Source organism: Natator depressus, chromosome 3, assembly GCF_965152275.1.
Source record: "Natator depressus isolate rNatDep1 chromosome 3, rNatDep2.hap1, whole genome shotgun sequence".
NCBI classification, from domain to species: Eukaryota; Metazoa; Chordata; order Testudines; family Cheloniidae; genus Natator; species Natator depressus.
The window spans coordinates 47,256,657-47,279,534 of record NC_134236.1 but is presented as its reverse complement, the minus strand read 5'-3'; the positions used below and the strand labels follow the sequence as shown (position 1 = coordinate 47,279,534).

The following is a 22,878-nucleotide window of genomic DNA, read 5'->3' as shown; positions in this document are numbered from 1 at the left end:
CAATGGAGCGATGAAGGAGTTTAATCAGTAAGGGGCTAACTTCACTAGGAAAAAAGTAGAATACTGTAGGCAAGGACAAAGGTAATTAGTGATGGAGATAAAATTGAAGTTAATAGAACTCTATACATATTAGAATTAAAAAAGTAAGTAAAGGTCAAGGCAGAAGACAGGCTAGAAGACAGTGAGGGTGACTGTATTAAGTTATGTTTTGCCTTTTAAAAATATTCATCCCTTCTTCCAGCCCTTTGTGTGTTGTCAATTTGGACTACAAATGTTTTGATGCAGGGACCTGTCCAAGCACACATTATGTAAAGCATGTACCACACTTCTAGATGCCAATAAATATTCTTTTCAGAGTTTAACTCCTAACAACTGTAGACAAAAAGTCCTACTATATAGAGGGTCTGATCAGTTTGTGAACTAGCCACTGGGTTGCGGGGGGTGGTGGGTTGGGGGGGTGTGATACTTCACAATTTCTACTTTGTAGTTTGGTTTACTAAAAGTTATTTTGATTTTGAGCAGAAGCAGTCATGAAATAGGTTAAGGCATTGAACAAGACAGACTTTACCGGATTGCACTCCTCTATTCGAAACAACTGCTCTGGTGTACAACGTGTTAGCACGGGCTCAAGAATTTCAAAGGGCACTCCTCCTACTTCATGTAGTGCTACAAAGCAAAACAATATTTTAAGTATCCCACCTATATGTACCCAATAAGATTCACCACTTACCCAACAAAAGATAAAGGATTATTTTAATATATACCAGCAGAATATATGTTCTGAAGTCTGGACAACCTAAACTCGTAGATGAGCTGTTCTGTACTGACTATTAAAATGGTAGTCTGAGGAAACATAGTAGGCATCCTTGTCTACCCATTCCACTATCTCTACCCATTTTCTCTCTCTCACCCCTTGCTTGTCTGGATGCATTTTCTCCCCCAGACACACACCAAAGCTCAGAATACTCACATGCCAGTTAGATGCAAGGAGTGAATGTACATACCAAGTATTTTCTTGACAGTTCATCCCCAATTTATACCAAATACAGCTTTACCTCAGATTAAACATGAGACTAATAGCATCTAGACAGAAAAAAGCAAGAGGGCTTTTTTGGCTTTTGTTTCATGAGGTTTCTATTGCCATGGCATCATACATCATAATGTAACGTTGGAACTTCATAAGAAACTTAATTCTTCAATCACAAAAAATGTGGTCTTACACTATTGAAAGCCTAGCACTATAATGCCACTCAACCTGCTGAAACCCATATTAAAGTACTTACAATCAATGTTATTTTGAAGTATGCGGATGCACTGTTCATACAGGGTTAGCATCTTTGAAAGATAGACTGTTTTAGAGCCAGAGTAAACCTGCATTTTAGAGTTCAGTCTCCGTCCTGTGAATTGATTTGTATCACTGCTTTGCTGGGGTACTTCTGCAACTGGTGCTACAGAAATTACAAACAAAACAAATCTCAAAAAAGCATTTTGCCTATATACTCAGATTCATATTGCAGTTCTTTAAGGATGTTCAAAGCAATCTAGTTTCCTAAAGGCATATAATTAACTAATTGAGAAACATGGCTGGTAGAAAAAACATGCAGTTCATTTTTATTGCAATATAAAGTTCTATTACATCTATTCAGGACTTATGGACATTGTATGTGGAGCAAAAGTGTAGATTTAGTTTCAGCTGAGGCAATGAGTTTAAATGCCTTTTACCCATAGAAGCCAGAGTTCAAATGCTGACTTATACCACAAGTCAAAACACTCTGGTGATTTAGTTCTCACAAACATTCGTCTAATTTACAAAAAAATTGTATGATGGTTTGGTAAAATTAGTAGTTAAACTAAAGAAGCCAAGAGTTGTAACAGCACAGATATTTCAAGGCCAGAATGCAGTTTATCAGTAGAACTGTGCAGGGAAGCCCACACAGCATCCACCTGCACGTTCTCAGATCATGTCATGCTCCACATTCAAGGAGTAGCATGTCTGTCAGTTATTATAAGGTTGTCACATCTGCAAGTTTCAGTATTTATTTTATCCAAACAAGCCTGGTTAATAATATAGAGTGCTAGATTTTCCCCTACTAGGAGGTGCACAAGAGAACAACGAATAAATTGAGAAAAAAGCCAGTGTGCCTGAAAGTACATTGGATCAACGTGGCATGCTCCCTCCCCTCAACAGCTTCTTCCACCCCATGGAAGACACCCCCCCACCCCCCGCCATCTCTGTATGGTTTGGATTCCACAAGTGTTGAAGGCCTTGTCGAAACGGGTGGAACTGGGGAATTGGCTCCTGTATGCTACATTCTCCCTTTAGAGTCTAGTGGATCCCTATGTGGGAGCCAGTGCAGAAGATTAAGTACTGCACTAGTACAAAACACTGGCATGTTCTTTGTGAGGGTGCAATACAGCCCACACTCACCAGGACTGCTTTGCTAACTGAGCTCATTTTAGTCTCATCTGTACCAGTCTTGCATATTACTTACCTTTGAACTCCGTAGAATATGGGGGAGAAGATAAGGATATCTCTGGCAGAAATTTAGGCAGTGGAGTATTAAGTAGATCTTGGAGTGATGCTGTCTTGGCCTACATGCATTCAAGGAAACACTGTTACAATATCCCTAATTCTTACTGAAGATAAAGAATTCTTCAAATACATCAAATATTAAAGCAACACCAAAAGGGTAACTGGACTTGTTGCTTTCTCACACTAAACATTATTTCACCATAACTATGAATTACTTTTCACTTTATCCATTCACTCATCACCAACACTATATTACATACAAAAACCCAATAGGTCACAGGTCCCTTGCTACAATCTGTGCACAAGGTGGGCTCAGGAATGAATCACAAGGGTGTAGTAAATGAGGCTTTCCTCAATAGGATGCTGGTCCAAATCATTGGAGAAGTTGCAAGGTGGGTAGTGAATGAGGGGACCGCAAAAAGAAGAGATGGTTGTATGGTTAGAGGACAGTTGAATACTATCCTGGGGAGGCAGGGAAAGGGACCATACACCTGCCTCTATCATGGACTTCCTGCATTTTACTGGGCAAGACAATTAGTCAGAAGTTTTCACAGATGGCCACTAATTGTGTGTTCCTGCCCAACTTGAGGCACCAGGCTCCTGAGTTTTCTAAAGTGCCAAGTACATACTACTGCACGTGAAGACAATGGGAGCTGCATATGTTATATGGTGATACTCTTTAAAAAAGTCAGGCCCTGGGTATCTTCAGTGATTGGGCATATAACTTATCACTCAAGACTTTCTGCAAATTTTGGGCTTAGTCTCCCTAAGACTCATACCCCCATCTCTAAAAGTCTTCTACTCCCACTCAAGTGTTGTGAAGATAAATTGTTTTAATGATGAGAATCAGATATTTAGGATGAATGCCATAAGAAAGCCCATGAGGAATTGTACACTTATTTGATGTCGGTTCTTGATGTTGTGCATTAAGTAAGGTATGGAGCTACCACACATTGAGGAAAAATTACTGGACAGCTACCTCATTACTTAACCAACTATCCTGTCCATAAGGCCCTGATTCAAGGAAACACTAAGCGCATCCCTACTCAGAAAAGCACTTGAACCGTGTGTTTCAATCCTATGGAATCCAAAGGGACTTCGTGTTCTTAAAATTAAGCACATGTTTAAGGGATTTCATCAATAAGAACACTTTCCTGAGTCAGGGCCTAAATAAGGCAGAGTCCTGTGGAAAAACAGTGTAATATCATTAAAGACTATCATAATCCATATGCACAAGGAGGCACAATTAAGGTTTCAAGGGTAGTCTCAAATCTGCAGTTTTATTTTTTTGGCACTTGACTTTGCAGTCTTAAACATTTAAACTTTTACTCATTATTTGATCCAAGAAACAAACTACAGTCCTATTTCTCTGGGTCAAAAATGATTCCCAATTATTAGTAACCACTTCTGTGTGTGGCTGATATGTCAAAACCACGCAATCTAAGGTTTGAGTTAAAACATATGGAATTAAACTGCAAAATAAATTTGTTAATATATTAACTATTAAATTAGCACTTTATTTCATGTTAGCTTGACTAACTAGTTTACCTTTTTAGTGGGACTTTCTGACTGATCATCTTCTGATTTGGGTGGTTCTTCCTCTCTCTCTTTCATGACAGGGGATATGGAATTTTTCTGCGATAACGAGCAGTTTTTCTGTTCGCAGCCCTTGACGTTTTTTGACTGTTCACTTGTAGTGCAAGTCTTCCTCTTTCTTTTACTTGAAAATTGATCATAATTAAGATAGGATTCAAAAGACATAACAGGGGGCTCAAAGTCCTCATCACTGGGCAACTTTGGTTTGCTTTCCACACTAAGTGTTTGTTTTAATTTTCCTGGGTCCTCAGAGTTTCTCTGTTTGGAGAGATCCTTACAAGACCCTTTTGTTGGAAATAGATCTTTTTTGTTGGCTCTAGGAGAATGGTGCTTTTCTGAAGGTTTTTTGCTGGCAGCAGAGGTTGTTTCTTTGCAGTCACTTTTTGTGTTTTCAGGATTGATGCTTTGGGACGTATTTTTAGAACTACTGGAGCTATGTATTTTGCTTTCAGGCCCTTTATAAGGCTCTGTATCTTTATTTCTTTGCTTATTCTCTGTAAAACTACACTCCTTCTTCCATTTATCAGATGTTGGAGATCTTTTACAATCTTCTAAGGCTGGTTCAGATGTTTTTGTCTTGCCAGAGTGCTTATTCTCCTTACAAATTGATGTTTTTGTCTTGTCTTGTTCGTTCCTCTTGTCGGTGTTCTGTTTTTTCCCCTTGCGGTCACTGAAATACAAGACAGAACCAAAACAGACTCCAATTTAATGTTCAGTTACCAAGGGTGACCTTCAGACCTTTTACCAATGTTATTAGTAAAAGGGAAAGTTTTAAAGTCACATGCAACATGCTTCAATGTTTGAGTTGTTTAAAAGTCTTCTAGAAAAGTAATGAAGACATTTGTATTGTTATGAGCTGGATGAAACTTTGTTATGAGTTAACCTCCTGCTGAGATTGACAGATGTGAAGTCAACTGTAAGTATAAGCCCCCCACCTAAAACAAAAAGGGGTGTGAACGTGCCCAGAGCTTTTGGCTGAGTATTGTTTTGGGTAGGGTATGTGTGAGAGTGAGAAGGGAGATCACACAAAGGGAGAAAAGACAAGTGAGGCAGTCAGGGAGGGGGAGAGAGAGGTTAGCCAAGAAAGCCAAACAGAAGCCTCTAAGCAAACACTGGTTTCAGAGTAGCAGCCATGTTAGTCTGTATCCACAAAGAGAAAAGGAGGACTTGTGGCACCTTAGAGACTAACACATTTATTTGAGCATAAGCTTTCGTGAGCTGCATCCAAAGAAGTGAGCTGTAGCTCACGAAAGCTTACGCTCAAATAAATGTGTTAGTCTCTAAGGTGCCACAAGTCCTCCTTTTTTTTAAGCAAACACTGACAACTCCGAACAAAGCTAGTGCGCGCACTTTTGGCTCTGGTGTTGGCTAAAGAGGCTTGGGAGCTGTAAAGAAAGAAACTGCTCCTTTTGTTTTTGGTTCCTTCTGCATTCAGAGACACAGGACTTCATACGTGCCTTTTAAATAAAAAAAGATTGCAAAGAAAATACCAGGCTCCATCAATCTCTACTTCTAGCAGGAACATCCCGCAGGACCCCAAACTTTAACTAGTCACTCGGTCAAAAAAGGGCAACAGAATTAATAACTTGGTTTTCTACCATGTAAAATTTTCACAAATCCAAGTGTTGGACTTGAAACACTTGATGTCCCTTGAAGCAAACACTAGTCCCAGTACTGACAAAGCAGCCAAGTTCAATTTCAAAATCCAGGTAGTGCTCCTAAAAAAGGGACTTCTGAGAAAATACAAGTGTGAAAAATGGTGTGTGTGTGTGTCGTTAGAGTTTAGTAAATGCAGTTTTAGAAAACTGCACACCTGTTTTCCATTAGTGGGCCAACCGACCCACTAATGGAAAGCATGAAAGCAGTCTGAGCAGTGTCTACACTAGCGCTTACAACTGCGCAGTTGTTGGAAAAGGAGTACAAACACATTAGTGACAGGGCCTACAGGGTCAGGTGTTTGATATGAAATATTTCCTTCACTCTATTAAGTACCTTTGATACATCAGGCTTTTCTTCCTTTTATTTGCCACTTCAGCAGCTAGAGTAAATCCTATCTGAAGGCACCCCACAATCTCTCAGCCCCTACAGATTGGCATGCCAGGAGCAGCAGCTATCAGCAGATGGCCAGATGCAGCACCTCTCTGCTTGTTCCCATGGCAGCAGATCTCCCTTAACAGCATGCTTTGTTAAACGTACCAGAAATTCTAGTGCTGCTATAACTCTTCCACATTAGCACAGGGTCCCAGTGAAGCAGAATATGGGTCCAACCAACTAGCAACTGCTGCCACCAGAAAGTGAGAATAAGCAAGCCACACAATCATTTCCCCAGCATGCTTCCTTCCAGAGAGGAACAGCAGCCAAGTATTTATTACCTATTTCAATATACACTGAATTCACCCCAGATTCTGGGCAGTTTAGTGATATTAAAAAAACATTCAATAGAAATTTAAGATGTAAAACTTACAGTTCAACTAATAATGTACCATGGATTTTTCCACAGCAAAAACAAACCACGAACAACAAACTACAGAATATCTCTCCCACCCTACCTGACCTACCTAACCCCAAATCCACTGGGACCTTCAGCTCTCAAGCTATCAGCTTCTCTGTCCCAAAAATATCAGGTAAGGAACTGTAAAGGGCCTAAAACACATTTGGCCTGATGAGGGCAGCAGTGGCTGTATCAATGAGACTGAGATTATGTCTATTCAGTGGAGCTAGTGAACAGGAGCAACAAACTCGAATTTTGCAAGGGAGCTCTCCAGGTGAAGGAGGAGTGACGTGACCCTTGGGGCGAGTTGTCTGTTGTGTGCTTGCGGCTTGACTGTAGCGTGTATTTATATATATGGTTGATTTGGGGGGGCGAACAGGTGGGCAGGCCCATGTGCTGAGCCTAGAGGCCTGTTAGGAAAGGCTGAGAGCTTCTTAATGAGGCTTTGATCCCCTATCCCTTTAGTCTCCATTAACCATGGGGCAGGGCTACTCAGGGAAAACAAGGGTTTAAAAAGGCAGCTCCTAAGAAACCATAGGAGCTAGTGAACAAGAGCAGCAAATAGTTTTGTGAGGGAGAGTGACACCCAGATACACCAAACATTGTCCAAATCAGTGGTCACCAACCGGTCGATCGCGATCAACTGGTTGATCCTAGAGGATCTGCCTGTCGATTGTGATCGACTGTGATCTGTCTTAGCACAGCAGGGCTGCTGCTAAGACAGGCTCACTGTCTGCGCTGGCCCCATGCTGCTCCTGGAAGCGCACTGTTCCTGTGTGCAAGCACCGACCCCGCAGCTCCCATTGGCCGGGAACAGGGAGCTGCATCCAACGGGAGCTGTGGGGGCAGTGCTTACAGAGAGGGGCAGCACATGGAGCCCCCAACCCCCAGGAGCCGCAGGGGCGCGTTGGCCCCTTCTGGAAGCAGCATGGGGCCGGGGTAGGCAGGGAGCCTACCTCAGCAGCAGCCGCCACACTGCACCACCAATTGGGAGCCGCCAGCGGTAAGTGCTTACAGCTGGAGGCCACACCCTGAACCCCCTCCTGCATCCCAAACCAGCGCTGAGCCCCCTCCCAGAGCCAGCACCCCATACCCCCTCCTGCACCCCAAACCCCAGCCCTGACCCCACCTCCCAGAGCCAGCACCCTGTGCCTCCTCCTGCACCCCAACCCCCTGCCCCAGGCTCAGCCCAGAGCCCCCTCCCACCCTGCAAACCTCTTGACTCCAGCCCAGAGCCTGCACCCCCTCCTGAACCCCAACTCCCTGCCCCAGCCTGGTAAAGTGAGGGTGTGGGAGAGCGAGTGATGGAAAGAGGAAGGGGAAATGGAGTGAGGCGGTGGGACTTTGGGGAAGGGGCAAGGGCAGGGTAGATCCTTGGTTGCCCTTAAATTTAAAAAAAGTTATCTTGGACATAAAAAGGTTGGAGACCACCGCTCTAAATTTAGGCCAATCAACATCCTACCTAGCCTCCTCCCAACCCCCCAAAAAAGCTGCAGGAGTAAAAAGAGTGCAGGTAGAAGCTCAGCAGCAGAATGGGGACCATCTAGTTTATTGCACTGAATGCAGCATGAGCAGGTAGCATGTGTGTGCATTCAGTGTCTCTCAGAGACATAAGCTCTTTGGAGAGTAAGGGCTTGAGACCAGAGTGGCTGAACTGGAAGAGCTAAGGGAGACCAAGAGGTACATCGATGAGACTTGTGGCGACACTGTAGAGTGGGGACAGTGTGGTCCCACTCCCACCAATCTGATAGCCTCCGTGCTGTTGAGGCAGATGAAAGTCTCAGGAAAGGAAAACATCAAACTGGAATGGAGGGAAATGATCCCATAATTGGGATGCTCGGATGTCAGGGCATCCCCTCTCACTGAGGCTATTTCTCCAGAGGAGGGAATCCCAGATATTAGGAAGAGACAGGGAATAGTAATGGGGAGATTTGAGCATAAGGAATACAGATAGCTGTGTTTGTGATGACTAGGAGAAGCACATGGTGAATTGCCTGCCAGGTGCAAAGGCTGCAGATCTCCCAAGATGTCCGAGTAGCATGGTGTGGTATTGCCACCCTTACTTCTGCACCACCGCCAGAGGTGGGTCTGACTCAGCCCTGGAGCACCCTCAGTCCTGCCCTTCCTGAGCGCTTGGAGGTTAAAGGGGCCTTGGACTGGCTGGGGGGGGGGGGGAGGAGGGGAGGCACAGCACCCCATGCAGCCCACCTGTAAGGCTGGCCCCTTCCCTTCCCCCCAAAAAAGTGACCACCCACCCACCCCATGACACCCTCACTTCTGCATTGCTACTGGCAGTGGTGCTGCCTTCAGAGCTGGGTGCCTGGCCAGCAGCCACCACTCTCTGGCTGTCCAGCTCCGAAGGCAGCAGCCGCGCAGAAGTGAGAGTGCTATGGGGACAGAGCTTGTCACTTTTTGAGGGAGGGGCAGGGTCAGCCTTACAGGTGGGTGATGTGGGCAATACTGTGACCTCCCCCCAATAGCCAGGTTTAACAAGGGAGACCAGATTTCACAGTCTGACATATTTTTCATGGCTGTGAATTTGGTAGGGCCCTACATATGAGCAGTGCTGGGGAGTGGCCGGTGGTCGTGGTACATGTAGGTACAGTGACATAGGAAAAGGTAGGAGAGGTCCTGGAGGCCAAATTTAGGCTGTAGGTAAGAGATTAAAGTCATGGACCTCCATAGTAGCATTCTCTGAAATGTTTCCAATTCCATGTGCAATCAGGGCTACAGGGTCTCAATGTGTGAATGAGACAGGGGTGTAGAGAGCAGGGTTTAGGGCTTATTAGGAACTGGGGAGCCTTTGGAAAAAGGAGGTATAGAACAGCTTCCACATGAGGAGAAATTAAAAAAAAAGACTGACTTTCAGCTTGGGAGACTACTAAGGGGGGATAAAATAGAGATCTATAAAATCATGACTGGTGTGGAGTAAGTGAATAAGGAAGTGTTAGGTGAAGGTGTAAACACAAGAACCGGGGGCACACAATGAAATTAATAGGCAGCAGGTTTAAAACAAAAAAAAAGTACTAATTAACACAACACAGTCAACTTGTGGGACTTGTTGCCAGGAGATGTTGAATCCAGTTTTGGCCTTCACAACAAAGAACTAGGTAAGTTCAAGGAGGATAGGTCCATCAGTGTCTATTAGCCAAGATGGTCAGGGATGCAACCCCATACACTGGGTGTCCCTGCCAGATGCTGGGACAGGACCACAGGGGATGGATCACTCAATAATAGCCCTGTTCTGTTCATTCCCTTTGAATCATCGACACTGGCCATTGTTGCAAGACAGGATACTAGGCGAGATGGACCATTAGTCTAACCCAGTATGGCCGTTCTGATGCATTTGCTCTGTATGCAAGTGGGAATCAAAAGTCAGACAAAGAGGGAGAATTATATAGGAACCTCATATAACTAAGCCATGGTACCATTACAGTGCCACAGTACTCAGAACACAGTTTATAGTAAATGCCACTGAAGTCAGAACCAGCAAGTATCATGAATGGCCCTCAAATACATTAACTTGGAGCTAACTTGAGATGCTTCACACATGCTCCACTTTTTTGTTCTTCTTGAGGAATATTTCATGTACATTAATAAGCTTGAAGTTGTGAGGTTCCTCCTCTTCCTCTCTTGGAAGTAGCATAGTCAGGGAAAGGAAATCAAGTGACTGGAGGTGTGATGAGGAAGGAACAACATTTAACCAAGTATCACCACGTTAGCTCCCTTCCTGATCTGTACTTGCCACTTCCCTAAAGAATTAGACAATGATACCCATTCGCTGGATTAGTCCAGCCTTCATCAAATCCATGGGCTGAGGACGGGCTGTTTGTCTACAGTTGGTCAAATAATTATTTGCAAACAATGCTGTTGAAAGTTTTGGCAATATTTTACCAAATAGCACTCACAAACTAATCTTCCATTCCATCTACTCTATTTCCAAATATGGACTTATCTGTCTTATCTTATCATGCTAATTTCATTATATAAAAAACAGTCTGAACAGATAAAAATATTACATTGGACAACAATTTATCTCAAAATTAAGATTAGACTCACACCTACCTTTCATTTTCTGGCGGAATAAGTTTTTTCCAGTGGTTTACCAGAGATTTAGCTATATTTCCAGCAGTGGCATGTTTCCTAAAACTGTTAACCGTTTTTCCTACTCCAGTTTCCTATTGAAGACAGTGCAAGGAGGACAGAAACACATGACCAACATCCCAAATATACTTTTTCTACTAACTAATTAAATTCACACAACAATAAGTCAGTAGTTGGAAAAATCCTTTGACAGATCACTCAGATCATAAAGATAATTTTTGTACCAGAAACAAATATTCCAAGGGAGCCAAAGCAAAACCACATGTTTATAACCCAAAATACTGAGTATCTGTAATGTGAGTATCTTTCTATATTTAAGTTTTATGAAACTTCAGCAGAGAAAGTAAGTTACTTCTTATCCTTTAGCGATCTAATTCTAGCAATTCACTCAGCTTGAACATTTGTCAGCCCTGTCTACATAGGCACAAAAAGCACCTCTCTCAATAGGATTGGGTTAGCTTGATTGACACCCCGCTATTAATACTGACGTAGACAGAATTTAACACCTTTAAGATCATTTGAACTGGTTGTGTTGTAGCCAGACTTTATCCACACAGGCATTAAGGTATGTGTGAAGTTTTACTAGAATTAACTATTTGAACTATTTCAATTGAAAAAACCTACACTTTTTTGCCCAGGTAGACTGGCCCTTGAAAACTAGACTGTTCAGGTTCATTTTCTGGGACTCAGTACAATTATTATTCATATTGCAGTTGTGCTTTGGGGACCCAGCCATAGATCATGACACCACTGTGTTAGGCACCACACAAACTGTCCTTGTCCTGAAGAGCCTGTGGTTGTGGCCACACAACATTGCAGGTGAGAGCATATCTATTTATATTTGGTTACATAGCCCCCTCTTTTTTAAAATGTACGCAAACACTAAAATGGCCCTTGTGACACTGAGCCAGAAAGGGTTAAACAACCACCAGGCTAAGTGACCTAAAGATCAACCTTTATGCACATATTAGGGAAGTACTGACATGGCAAACAGGGCCATTTCTTGTAGATTGTTATCAAAGCCATGTAAGTAGACTAAATCCTTTGAAACATAAGTTTTTTTTGTAAGAGAATTAGAAGTAATTACTTATTGTATTTGTCTGTGTTTACCTATATCTGTTAGAAGCTTCACAATGTGATTTCATTAGCTGGTAGATGATACACTTCTATTCCTGTATGTTACTATATTCTATTGATTCAGAGACCAAAAGGAATATTAGCAATTAGATGAAATGTGTGGTGTAATAATATCATCTTTATTTCTCTCTGAAGTTTGTAGTAAACTACCTGGGGATCTTTGAATGATTAATTGCCTTATGCTCATCAAGGCAACTAATTACCTGTGTATACAAAGGAAATACTAATTGACTTTAAAGCAACAGTGTACATTACCTATTCTTCATCCAAGGACTGCCTGCTATGACAAGAGGTTTATCAGCTGAGCTTCAGCTAGAAAAGAACTTTGGGGACCTGATCCTGTTCCTCTTAGATCTCCTTGAACTTTGTCAGGGGAAGTTTAAGTCACAGGACTGAGGCCTCCAGCTCCATTCTGGATTACCCTATTATTTCTCATGGAATAATTTAAACAAACTCTGCACATGGACTGCCTATGGGACTGTAATCTATGGAACTGATTCTGGAAGAACTTTTTACAACTCAGCAGCTCACCATCTCTGCTATGAAACTGACCTGAGAACTTTATTCATATCCTTGTTTTATTTTTAAATAAAATCTTAGATTAGTTAATAGGAATTGACTGAAAAGCATGTATTTGGGTAAAATCTTTGAAATATTCATTGACCTGGTGAAACAGGATGCCCCAATCTCTCTGGATTGGTAGAACTTTAAATATGGTGAATAAGATTTTCAGTAATCCTCACCATATTCAACTTGGCTGTCTGGGTGGGAGCCCATGGCTGGATTGCTTTAGAGGAGCTGTATTTTGTCTTCTGGGTAACCCATAAGGTATTGTAGAAGCTGTTTTGTTGCTGGCTTGGTGAATCTAATTATTAGAATAAACCACCAATTTGGGGGATTGGCTGCCCCATTCTTTGGGGTTTGCCCTGATTGATCAATCCCATTGAGGCCCCTCCAGCAACCATAGTAAGTCCTACACTAAGTTGACAGTTACCTCTTAAAGTTCTCTCCAGCTAAGTGACAAGATATTCCTGTGAAATCTGCAAATAAGAGTTATATGTGCTTTTCCTGCACAACCAGCTGTCCATTTGGCTGTTCAAAAAAATTTCACTTAACACAGACGGGGCTTCGGTGACATCATCCAATACTTTTCAGCAATGCTTCCTACATGTATGATGGTTCCCAGTTTGCTTGAAATTCATACAAGAGAAGCTCTAGCTTTTCCTAGGATTAATGTTTGAAACATCTCAGGATATAACAGTACAATACAATTATATAGAATCCTTAATTGTAACTATCACCCTCTTTCTCCACTTCACTTAAAGGATCCCAAATGGCCTGTCACATTATTATGAACAATGTCAGAACTTCAGTTAAATAAGTATCCCATAGTGCTTTCTGATTTTAAATTATCTAATCACTATGTGAAGGGGATTACTTTATCCAGTACTGAAGTGCAGCAACACTGCACATAGGTATGACACAAAGTGAAGAACACCATATCCACATAGAACTAACACTGAATTTAGGCATGCAAGAGGCCATGATGAGATTTGGAAATTGGACAGGATACCTAAGAGAATACATTTCCTCTCGTGAAAAATATCAGGGCATCTTCACAGTCCACAGGTGGTTAGGACCTTGTTATGCAGAACTCTGACACCAAGATGGAGAACTGGTTTACTAGTGACTGCAAGGAAGAAAAATGCCACCACCTAAATACCTAAACTATGCCCTATAATGCAAAAGCATACCTTGGAAGTCTCCCATATACGTACTGACACTCATCACAGAAAGTCTGATAGGATGTGAGATGGTGTGAAAAATAAAGTACTAGCAGAACCAAGAGCATCATTAACCTGTGACTACTAGGATGCTTGTTCTAACTGCAGAATCACAATTAAAAAGGGATTTTGTGTTCCTTGGAGGAATGGAAGAGTAATCACGGATCTAAAATATGAAGTGATCATGTTTGTTTCATCTTAGGTACAGAATCAAAGCACCAGCACATGTAAATATAAAATATAATTGTGTGAGCACACAAACCTACTCCATCATATTGACACAGAGGCCATTGCACTTGGAGGAAAATCCAATCAGCCCGGGATTCTGTTCTCTGGATACTCAGTAGAAGAGCCTAATATTGTCACTATATGCCATGCTGCCATATTTGCTAGACGAGGCAAAGTGCCTCTGGGTGGTTTTTGGGAAAAAGACTCCATGGTCCCATATAACTTTTTATATTAAAAATGATTTGGGATTAGGATTCAGGATTGCAAGGTGCAGTAACTTTCCTGGCTTCTATGGTTGCAAATCACTGAAGATGCCACAGATAACTTCATAGATGAAGGCTTTCAGCACACAATTTGTCACTTACCACTAGAATGTCCAGTGAAATATCCAAATCCTGAAGTCCCTTAAGTGCTTTTATAATCTGGAACAAAACATTATGTCAGTCTATAAGTAACATTTCATGAATTTTCTCCTACTATTCTTACCCTCTCCTTGTAACGGAGATGCCACTTGAAGAATTCCTATCCTAACCTCTAAATTGATACTTGGCAATCTCAGTGTGTTTATTAGGTTAGAAGTGCACATATTAACTCAGAAAAAATAAAAGCAGCCCTGTGCTCCCAAGTATATATGAGAACATGGAAGAGAATTTCAGATTAAATATCTCTTCCACTTACTTCCTTAGTTTTGTGTTTCTGATATTCCAATCTTCTTCGACTGGTGTATTTGATCTTGGTTGAGTAACTTCTATTTGATTGAGAGTTAGCAGTTTTGGCCTATTGATTACAAACTCTATTCTGTTGCCCCTTGAATAATCTTTCCAGCCAAGGACAAGTTTGGCAAGTTTAGCTGTACAGCTCCATAGAAGTATTTCAGCTACACCCTCCAATTTAGAAGGTATACACAGAAGTCCAGTAAATATCAGTGGCATCACTGTAGAAATGAGGCCAAACGAGATCCTACAATAGAGACTATTTGCATATTCCATCACCACACCTGGCTTGGAGATCTCCAGTCATTGATAACAGAGTGTGTCATATGCCAGAGTAGTAAGTTTCCCACTAGATCTCCCCATATGCAAGTTACTGACCCTTCCTCAATCAGACAGGGGCACAAAATTACAAAACTCCCTTTTAATTCAAAGGAAATGCAGCCTGAGTTAAAGGTAGGATAAGGCTCCAAGTTTTTATTTCAAGTTATTGTTTCTTTTTAGGAAGAGGGAGAGCCATTGTTATTCTGTTTCACATGCACATAACATATCAGCCCTGTTCTGAATCCAAATATTTTTCATCTTTGGCAAGCAAAGCAGAAAAAACCTCACAGCTTGATTTTCAGATAATAAACTGAGCTTCTCGTCAATTCTGGCCCAAAAAACCCAAAACTTTGTTCAGACTTGCAAAAAAGAACAAAAAATTTATTATTTTAAGCAATTTGATAATACAACTCACAAAAGTATCATTCTCAGAGTCACTTTGCTAGCCATAACCACACTTTAAAAAACAACCTCCCTGCCCTTCCCTTCCCAAAGGCCTTTTTTCTTGTTCTATATTATACCTGTGAGGAAAGAATTAATGATGGACTCCAAGCACAAGCTTCAAATCTATGCTTTTAACTCATCCAAAGTTTGGGAGTATTTGAGCTATCCTTTTAGTCATGCCCATCTCTACAGGCAGCAGATTACAAGAGGATTTTGCCAGGAACATGCACAGGTGCATAGATCATGAGGTAAGGTTCAGAACCTGTTGGCAGTAGCAGACCCTTGTATGTGAACTATAGATTAGCTGACATTTAGTTTTAGATTAGATGTGGCTACTCAAACCCTGTCTCACATTTTATGGGCTTTTTAGCTACTCTTGTACCAGCAAAATTACTATACACAAAAGACTAGCAAAAAATATTGTGTCTGGTTTTTTCCTCCTTTGATTTTACTTTGTGCATAGTCAATTTCACTCTGTCTCCTGTATACTATCAGTCTCCCTGTCTGCATGGATCTTTTATACAGTAAAAAGGGGGAACATTTTAAAAGAAAATAAGTACACTTGTAAAATCACATGTGTTAGTAGAGGGACTCAGACTGGCATAGTACCTGAAGTTGTTACTTTACATTTAAAAAAAAAAGTGATTTCAAGATTAGTGTCCCTTTAAAGGACTATAAATTTCCTGTATGTAATTCTAAAATTGTAAGAGCAAACTGAAATTTTAATTAAATAATTAACAATAGGGCTTCCAGGAGCCAACAGAAGCAGCATCATATATAAAAGACTCTAATTTTGTAAGTGTGTATGTAGTTTGCATCTCAAAAGGTGACAATACCCCATCCCCAGTGCTTGGCCTGATTACCATTCACTTAGTAGATCAAACAGTTACAGAGTTGAACTTAGATTAGTTCTCTTTCCTAAGTAACCCATCAGAAAAATTTGATGCACCAGTGGTTAGAAAGTAAGGCATTTGTTCATAGGCCTTCAGTCAAAATTATTAGAAATTAAGTTAGCTATATTTAAAAATAAATATATAGTTTCTCTAATCAGTATACAAAAGTAAATTGCGTAGCACCACTATTTCTTTTAAATTTATTTTAAGAGTCAAAAGAAGGACATAGCTCAGACATTTAGCCATATAAGATGACTGGACACTCAAACTAGAACTTATTCCTCAAACTTTGTAAAGGAAAGGTCTTCAGAGTCAAACCTAGAGTCATGGTAAAATTAAGTGTTTTGATCACTAAGAACAGAACAGGAAGAGTTTAAAGACAGTTCAATTTTTTATAGACTTCTGAAAAGTAATTTGGTTTTGTGAATTAACTTATCACAAAGGATCTACAGTAAGATTTCAGGGAATACTTATTGTATTATCGGCAACGTCAACATCAAATCTATTGGACACACCACTACAAAAATCAGCAGACCAATGTACCACAAGTGCATGTAGATGGCAAGCAATTCTGATAACATACCAACATATTTTAATAGGAGATTTAAAAGTTCTCATCCCCAGTAGAGTTACTATACCAGGGCTGCAATATCAATTTTGCTTCCTTGAAATACAGGATACAATTAGGAAGTTAACACAAGAACCAACCAATTGCATTAGAAAAATCTAAACTAAAAGAATAAATCAGATTCCCTGACAATCCTTTTTATGGCAAGCACCTCCTGTTCGCTAGAAAGCATGGGACGGCTGAGTCTGCAGTGAGATCAGTCACTATGTATGGGAATACCAGAGGACAGACAGCTCCATTTACTTTGTACTATAAATGGGCAACGTAAATGCCAGCAGCGAGTCTAGCAATAAAAAAAATGGCTGACCTCACAATCCAATACAGGAGAGTGCGAAGCATGAACAGTGACAGCAACACACATGGATGCAACTGTTCCTGTCTCATTTAGGAGCCAAACATTCATACAGGTATGACCAAAGAAGAAGAAAATGTAGCTTATTGAACAAGCCTGTAGCAAATTTCTTCAGATGACAGCTCAGAAACTATCTAGTTTGCCAGACAGCTTTTATTTCAGCTTTTTCTTAAAATCTGATTTTTACTTAAGTAACCATGATTCAATGCCTATCAACATATGGCCTTTGCCAAAATTAGAGCATACAACAAGGCATAATAAAAATACACTTAAACTTTTCATTTGACAGCCTCAGAGCTCTCCACGAACATGAATTTAGTTCCAGAATACTCCTTTGGTATTTCTTTATGTAAAGCAAACTAAGGCAGAGAAATTAAGTGATTTGCCCAATATCTCAGAGTTATTAGCAGGTCTTCAAATAAAATCTGGAGGTCCCAGTTTCTCTGCTTTGCTCTAACAGCTATGAGAATGCAAATTATGGCCTAACGATACTTCACTCATGGGACTGTACTCAAAAACTGATGTAGTGTTTCCCATAAATATTTTATAGAATGTTATTCCCTCCACTGTTTGTTATAAAATAGCTTAAAGGTTTTATCTTTACAAAGTGACATTAGCTACATTCTTATGGAAAGTCCCATACAATTTGATAGCGATCTACAGAAATTCTTTTAAAAAAAAACCTATAGAAGGTAAAGAAAGCCTATCAATAAAAAAAATAAAGTTATTTCCTAATTATCTGTATTATGGCAGCACAAGAGGCACCAAACCAAGATGACTGTACAGTGCCTAGAACAATCATACAGTAAGGGATATGGGAAGGGACTAAGATCTTACAATTTAATTAGTGAAGACAAAGGGAAGGACAAAGGGTTGAGTAATATGGCCAGAATGATGGTTGGCAAAAGTCATGCTACTTCCATGATTTTCTTTCTGGCTTTTGTGGCATGTTTTTTAAATGAATTTTCGAATCGGAGATAGAATAACTGGGGAAAGTGGGAGGAGGAGGTGTTAGTGAGAGCAACAGTGGAAAAGAAAGGAAGAGAAAAGGAACATTGGATGTGTAGAGAAGAGACAAGAAAAGCTGGTGAGGAGCTTGAAGGACAAAGACAGCAGAGAGGCAGTAGGGAAGAAGAGGTGGGAGCAAACAGCCAGCCAGCAAATAGAAAATAATGTTCAGAGTCTAAACTGAAGGCACAGTGATGACAACACCAGCATCCAAAGTGCTATAATGGTCCAGGAGTGAGGTGGGCATCTCTTATTGGAACAGTATGGCTACTGAATTCTGCCTAGCTTCTGGGCTGGTCTACTTCCCAGCTGGTGGCGCTTTTTCTGTTTCCCCTCATGTAAGGCTGGATGGGGACTAGTGCCTCAGGGTCCCCCAAATCTTGTCTGTTCAAGGGAGGCCCTGACTCTACCTCTCATCTATCCCTAGTGCTGATGGTGCCCATGGCCCTGCACAGGAAAAGAAGTCTCTAGCGCCTAGAGGTGGCTCCACCATCAGAAACTACTAATTTTACCCTCCCTCAGCCCACATGGGGAGGGAGCTCCTTGGCGACTGGTACCCCTGGACAGGTTGTGCCTCACTCTGATCTGGGGGTGGTATGAGCAATGGTGGATCCTTCATAGTTTATAGGATTTTTCAGAAGGGACATGATGCTAATTTTTAAATAAACTCAGACTGTTATGCATTAAGCATTAATTCTTCATTTGGGTTTGAGATTAACTTCAATTGTCCTGCACCTCAGATTAAGACACCTGACAACCACCAAATATTAACAAAACAGCTCTGTAAGGACAAGGTGCTGGTTGCCGTTACAGTAAGGGTGAAGTTGAAATCTGCAGTTTAAGATTCTTCTCAAGGTTTTTTTAGGGTCTTTATAAGCTATAGCCATTATACCTTCCCTTCAAGAGGTCTGCTTGCATTATGTTTAACTTTAACCAACAATTACCACAGAGTTTAAAAGACAGAAGAGACCATTATAATAATTTAATCTCATCTCCTGCATAACACAGGCCCTAGAATTCCTGTATTAAGCCCATAACTTCTGGCTGAACTAGAGCACCGCTTTTGGAAAGACATTGATTTAAAGACTTCAGGTGATGGACAATCCACCACATTCCTAGGTAAATTGCTCCAACTGCTTAGTGTCCCTTACTGTGTGATTTACTAAAAATAACTGTGCCTCACTTTTTGCTTGAACTTGTCTAGCTTCAGCTTTCAACCACTGGATTTCACTGGCCATTTTCTAAAAGATCAAAGAACTGCTACTATCAGAAATCTTTTCCCCATGCAGGTACCTCCAGACTGTGATCAAGTCACCTCTTAATCTTCTTTGAGGTTCTTTAGTCTCACATTAAAATAGGTTTCCAGACCTCAAATCATTCTTGTAGCTCTTTTGTGAATCCTTTCCAATCTGTGAGCATCATTTTGTAACTGTAGCCCCCCCCCAGAACTAGACACTTTTATAGTAATTATCTCACCAATGCCATATACAGTGGTGACAACATAGCTCTATATCTACTGCTTACATAGCCAAGGACAGCATTTGCTCTGTAAACCACCACATTGTATTTTCATCTCACGATCCACTGGTTATGCACCATAAGCCCTATGTCTTTTTCTGAGTAATTGCTTTCCAAAATACAGTCCCCCCTGCCCCATTCTTTAAGTGCGACCTGCACTCATGGTTCCTAGATGTAATCTTGCATTTAGCGGCATTAACATGTGGTGTTCAAGTGAGCCCAGCTTACCATGGTTATGGATCGCTCTCTAGAAAGGCCCTGTCATCATTTACCACTTCCAATTATTGGATTATCTGCAATTTTTACCAGCAATGTTTTTATGTTATCTTCCAGATCAACGAATTCTGAATAGCATCAGGCCAAGAACAGATCCTTGGCACCCCCAGTAAAAACACTCCCATTGAATGAGGATTCCCTATTTATAATTACTTCTAAAGATTTAACAGGCAGTTTTTAAGCCACTGAATATGTGCTGCATTGATTTTGTACAGTGCTAATTTAATTATCAGAGTGCTGTGTGGTAATAAGTCAAATGCCTTAAAGAAGTCTAAATATACTATGTCACTGTTGCGTTTGCCACCAAATTTATAACCTCATGAAAAACATTGAGTTTGACAAGATCCATTTTCCACAGAAACATTTTGATTGCTAAAATTATGCTTCCATCCTTTAATTCTTTACTGATTACATCCCACATAAGCCATTCCACTATTTTGAGGAGGAAAAAATGTCCAGCTGTTTGGCCTATATTTTCTTGGGTCATCATCATTTTACCCTTTTAAAAACTGGCACAACATTAGCTGTTTTTTTTTCAATCCTCTGAGATCTTCCCCAATACTCTAAGCCTGGTTAAACAGCTAAATCAATAGCTAAAAGCGCCTTGGCCAATTCTTTTATTACTCCTGGAAGCATATTATGCAGATGTGAAAGTGTTTACTTTTAGCAACTTCTGTCAGAATAGAAAACATTTAATTATCACTGTGAGCTGTGATAGTCTTCCAGCTTCTTCCCAAATACAGAATAGAAATATTTGTTGAACTCATCTGCTTTCCTTCTGCATCATCATTGACAATTTTACCATCCCTATCTAATAAGAGATCTAAAACATTGCGATAATTTCTTGTGCCTCATATTTTAAAAATTCCTTCTTATTGTCTTTAATCCTACTGGCCATATTCTTATGGATATCTTTAGCTTCCCTCAGCAACTGACTGCATTTAATGACCGCTAGCATATAGCCATTGCTGTCAGCTTCCCCTTTTTCAAGGTGTTATATACTTTCATTTTGCATTGCTGTTTTCCTTTCTTAACCAGGAAGTTTGTTTTTAAAACCAACAAAGACTGTTGTGATTGCTGTACTGTTGTTCTGGGGGCAATTAGTAAACGCCCAAACGTCGGTCACATTAATTGGGAGGAAAGATGTACACAACAACTTCAACATCAGGAAATTAGCCCTTTTAAAGCACCAAGTAAAGATTACTGGTCAGGACTCTCTCTCTCCACATGCGCAGGCACACACCTCTCTCAGAACACTGTACATTTACTAATTAAAAATAATTTTAAATTTGACAGCAAATCCTTTAAACAGTAAGGCCCAGATCCACAAAGGTACTTGGACAACTAACCCCTTAGAATTAGACACCTAAGTCTGGTTTTCAGCCATCACTGCAATCCCCCAAACCCTTGTTCAGCTGCCACCTAATTCTGTAGGTGCCTAAACTTACTCGGTGCTTAAGTTTTTCCAGTAGACGTTTTCTAGGTGCTTAAGTTTCTGTCTCTGGATGTGCACACTGATTCCTCACTCTAAGCATCCGAAAGCCTATCTCCTTTCTAACCCCCAGCACAATCTATGAACTAGGAGACGATGGGCCTTTGCCTTCCTAGCTCACCCATAGGGCCCAATCCTGTAGGTGTGCTTAGAAGCTCCCTACCAGATTGGGTCCCATTCAAAATCTGTCCAGAACAAGAGGATGAGCTGGGGGGGTGGAGACAATCACCTTATAAATTTTAACCACGTGGTTAGACCAGTGGTTTTCAAACTGCGGGTCGTGACCCAGTACTGGGTCACGGCATGTAAGGCATTGGGTCGCAGCGGCGCTAGTCAGCACCGACCAGGCCATTAAAAGTCCCGTCAGCGGTGCTGCCTTTCTAAGTCAGGCTAGACCCTACCTGTTCTGACACCGTGCTGTGCCCTGGGAGCGGCCAGCACCAGGTCCAGCTCCTAGGTGGGGGAGCCACAGGGGTCCATTCACAGCCCTCGCCCTGAGCACTAGCTCCGCACTCCCATTGGCCGGTTCCTGGCCAATGGGAGCTGGCAAAAGCCATACAGAGCTGCTTGTGTGCTTCTGCCTAGGAGCCAGACCTGCTGCTGGCCGCTTCCAGGGCACAGCGCCGTCCACCGTGCCAGAATAAGCAGGAAGCCTGCCTTAGCACTCCCGCTGCGCTGCTGACCAGGAGCCACCCAAAGTAAGCCCACACCCCAACCCCCTTCCCCAAATCCAGAGCCCCCCCAAATCCATAGCCCCCTCTGGCACCCCAACCCCCTCATCCCCACCCCCAGCCTAGAGCTCTGACCCCCTCCAACACCCCAACCCTCTGTCCCAAACCCAGAGCGCCCCCGCCCCCCCCCCCCCCCCCCCCCGCACACACACACCCCAAACCCCTCATCCCCAGCTCCATTGGGTCACGGACATGAACAATTTTCTTCAGCTGGGTCTCCAGAAAAAAGTTTGAAAGCCACTGGGTTCGAGCACTCTCCTGAGAGATGACTGAGACTGTCATTCAAACCTTCTTCCTCCAGCTCAAGCTGAGGGGGGAATTGAACCTGTGGTCTCCTACATCCCAGGAGCAGTGCTCTAGCCACTGGGCTAAAAGTTGTAATGTGGGCAGCACTTCCTCCTCTCCCCACCCCCATTTTGGGTGGCTTGAGACGGGTGCCTTACTCATTTTCACAAGAAATTACTTAGGCACCTAAGCTGCCTGATTTCAGGAGAGGGGTTTCCCAGTTGTGGGTTACAAACAGACAGGCACCACCTGGCAGCCTGGATTTAGATGTCTAACTACATGAGAGGGGCAGGGCTTAGGAAACACCCCTCTTGTCAGCATCTCCCACCATGGACTAGCTTAGG

The 22,878-nt window shown here is 41.7% G+C and overlaps 1 protein-coding gene across 3 annotated transcripts in view; it reads right to left on the bottom strand.

The window, feature by feature from the left end:
* Window positions 1–22,878, bottom strand: part of LOC141984646 (elongin-A-like) — a 48,822-nt gene that overhangs the window by 20,562 nt on the left and 5,382 nt on the right. For all 3 annotated transcript variants that reach the window (XM_074947822.1, XM_074947824.1, XM_074947823.1), the window contains exons 2-7: window positions 14,239–14,295; window positions 10,686–10,798; window positions 4,082–4,799; window positions 2,493–2,592; window positions 1,284–1,448; window positions 569–666 (exon numbers count right to left, since the gene is read on the bottom strand). In XM_074947822.1, coding sequence (XP_074803923.1) covers window positions 569–666; window positions 1,284–1,448; window positions 2,493–2,592; window positions 4,082–4,799; window positions 10,686–10,798; window positions 14,239–14,295 — 1,251 coding nt within the window. The remainder of the gene's footprint in view (window positions 1–568; window positions 667–1,283; window positions 1,449–2,492; window positions 2,593–4,081; window positions 4,800–10,685; window positions 10,799–14,238; window positions 14,296–22,878) is intronic.